General features: G+C 36.4%; 1 protein-coding gene across 1 annotated transcript; it reads right to left on the bottom strand.

Annotated features, from left to right (window-relative positions):
* LOC117616551 (major strawberry allergen Fra a 1.08-like) lies at positions 1-879 on the bottom strand. The gene is made up of 2 exons (XM_034345900.1): positions 603-879; positions 1-467 (listed from the first exon to the last, which is right to left on the bottom strand). Exons 1-2 carry the CDS (start codon positions 784-786, stop codon positions 163-165), a joined length of 489 nt encoding a protein of 162 aa, XP_034201791.1. The 5' UTR covers positions 787-879; the 3' UTR covers positions 1-162.
* Between the last annotated feature and the right edge of the window lie 2,110 nt (positions 880-2,989).

The following is a 2,989-nucleotide window of genomic DNA, read 5'->3' as shown; positions in this document are numbered from 1 at the left end:
TACTGAAATTTATGTTTTATTTATTTATTGGGACTGAAATTAAGTACAACATTACTCTTCAATCTTAACTCCAAACGTGCAATTCAAATGATAAAGAAGAAAAAAGAATTGAAAGCCACATTGCTGAAGAAACAGAGAAAACAGGACACAAGATTGTTGCCCCTATAGATGGTTGTAGGCATCACGGTTGGCCACAAGATAGGTCTCAATAATCTTGAACAAAGCATGGGCCTTCTCTTTGCCGGCCTTAACATGCTCTTCCTTGATCTCAACATCACCTTTGGTGTGGTAGCTGCTGGTGTTCTTTATTACTGAACCTCCATCTGCAGATGCCACCAACTTAATCTCGTAAGAGATTTTCTCTATTTTGTCTGAAAGAGCATCTCCTTCAATCAAACTGTAGTTGTACACAAAGTTGTCTTTGTCAAGCGCGTCAATCTGGTGCTTCACGTAGCTGTATTCACTTCCTGTAATTTGAAAATTTCAGGATGGCTAATGTTAATCTTTTTAGAAATTATGACGCTAGTGCTTTCAAGATGCATATTAACTTGAAAACCAAGTTAATTAGTAGAGAGACAGACAATGGTGGAAAGTGATCAAACCTTCACCAAAGCTAGTCTTCTTGATGGTTCCAACACCTCCATCTCCTTCAACAATTTCAGCACTTTTAATTGCTTGTGGAGCTATCTTTGGGACTAGGTTGTCAGCATCCAGAACAAGGGCTTTGAACAACCTAGCAGGAGGAACGACTGAGGTGAACTCGGTTTCGTATGTGAAGACACCCATGATAGATGATGATGATTTAAGAGCTTAGAAAATGATAAAAAATGAGAATGAAATTCAAGGTATTACTTGATGTTGGAAGCTATGAGCACTGGAGGTGGTATTTATAGGTTAAGGGTGAAGAGTGATGTGTAAGGTGACCCCAATGGATATAAAGTTCAGTGGTTGTTTCCCATGTGAATATTTTAGTCAAACAAAGCCACCTCTACAAGTTGATTTTAAAAATTCCAAGTTATTACAACTAGCTGGAATTTTTTCATAGAATGTTCTGGCGTGCTGAGTCTGCTGACTGCTGACTGCTGACTCAATAATATTCTCATTCAATCAACTGAAAAATCTAACGTCCTTTTCACATTCTTTTTCTTATGGCTAACCCTGATGCCTACAACTAAAACAATCTATGAGATACTGCATGTTACAAGCAACAGTCTGGTGTCCTGCTTTCTCTGTCGTTGGCTAAGGGTTGGCCTTTTTTTTCTTCTGTCCGGCCAGAGGAGTCTTTGGCTTGCATTTGGGGTTATGATAAATTGTAGTATTGTATTTGATCAATCTCAATTAATAAAGCAAAAATCATTTAATTAAATACCAAAGGAAAGGGTAGAGAATTTCGAAATATAACAAACTAAGGTCTCAACTATTTTTTTATTATAAATATTATTATTTTAAATTTTAAACTACTATAATTTACGAGAAGAGTATAATCTCAGGTGAAAAGGACAGAACCAACCAGCTTAACCACGTCTACATCGCGGTCTTTACTTTACAATGTTGACATTGACTTACAAAAAGAAATATAAAGTATAGACTTGACTTCAACTTGATTAGAGCAGCAAGGTTGGTAAAAGAAATTACTTGAAAAGAGAAGCCATGGAAAGTCTAAATTAGACGACATGATACGTCTAGGAAAGGGATAGGGAGCCAATCACACAATACACTATTATATAATCTCTGCAGTTGGATCCTTAAGTGAGGTAAAATATGTAATTAATGATGATACACAAGGCAGAGTTGAAGCAGATATCTATGTGATTAGTCAACAAAAAGAGATAAAGGATGTAACTAATCCTTCTTAAGTTGTTTTAGTTATGAGTTGCTTGCAATGCTTCTTTGAATTTGATCATGAAAAGAGTCCATGTGCATTCAGAATAGACTCTGCTTGTTAGACAGACAAGTTAATTTTAGAACATCCTGTTAGAAATCAAGATATTATTAAGTTAGCACACCCTCATCCTGTTGGAATAGTTGAATTTTTCAAATCAACATCTACTGGAAGCTTTATTTCCTTGACTAAAATATTGCTGTATTTCATTGAAAATCATATTTTCCTTTTCACATGGACAAGAACCATTGGAAAATTATAAACTTGTCTAAATTCCTTTATTAATGAAAGCCATTTTACAAATCTGGCCTTTCCCCATTAACCTATAAATACCACCTCTGGTGCTCACACTTCCTCACACCAATATCAATCATTCTCTTAGCTTCCTCTTCATTCATTCTTTCTTTCGTCATATTTTCTAAGTTCTCAAATCATCATCTTCATCATGGGTGTCTTCACATACACAGACGAGTCCACCTCAGTCATCCCCTTTGGTGAAGGTTGGTTTCTGCCATTGCCTCTTCTAAGTTTAACTTGTTTGCCTAATTAATAACATAAATCTTGAAAGCATTAATCTCTTAATTTCTAATTATAATCCTCATTTTACAGGAAGTCATTACAGCTATGTGAAGCACAGGATCGACGGGCTTGACAAAGATAACTTTGTGTACAGCTACAGTTTGGTTGAAGGAGATGCTCTTTCAGACAAGGTTGAGAAAATCAGTTATGAGATTAAGTTGGTGGCATCTGCTGATGGAGGTTCCATCATAAAGAGCACCAGCAACTACCACACCACAGGGGATGTTGAGATCAAGGAAGAGGATGTTAAGGCTGGGAAAGAGAAGGCAACTGGTCTGTTCAAGCTTATTGAGAACTACCTTGTGGCCAACCCAGATGCCTACAACTACACATCGCCTTGATCAACCAGTCTAACCCACGTTTGGACTATGGTCGCAACTTAACAGTTTTGAAATAGACATGACTTAATAAAAAGAAATATAAAGTGAGTAAACTTTGACTTCAACTTGATTAGAGCAGCAAGTTTGGGAAAATAAATGACTTGAAAAGAGAAGAAATGGAAAGTTTAAATTGGATGACATGTTACAG

Source organism: Prunus dulcis, chromosome 1 (assembly GCF_902201215.1).
Source record: "Prunus dulcis chromosome 1, ALMONDv2, whole genome shotgun sequence".
In the NCBI taxonomy this organism is placed as follows: domain Eukaryota; kingdom Viridiplantae; phylum Streptophyta; class Magnoliopsida; order Rosales; family Rosaceae; genus Prunus; species Prunus dulcis.
Note: the sequence above shows the minus strand (reverse complement) of the source record. Positions and strands in the feature narration are given on the sequence as shown.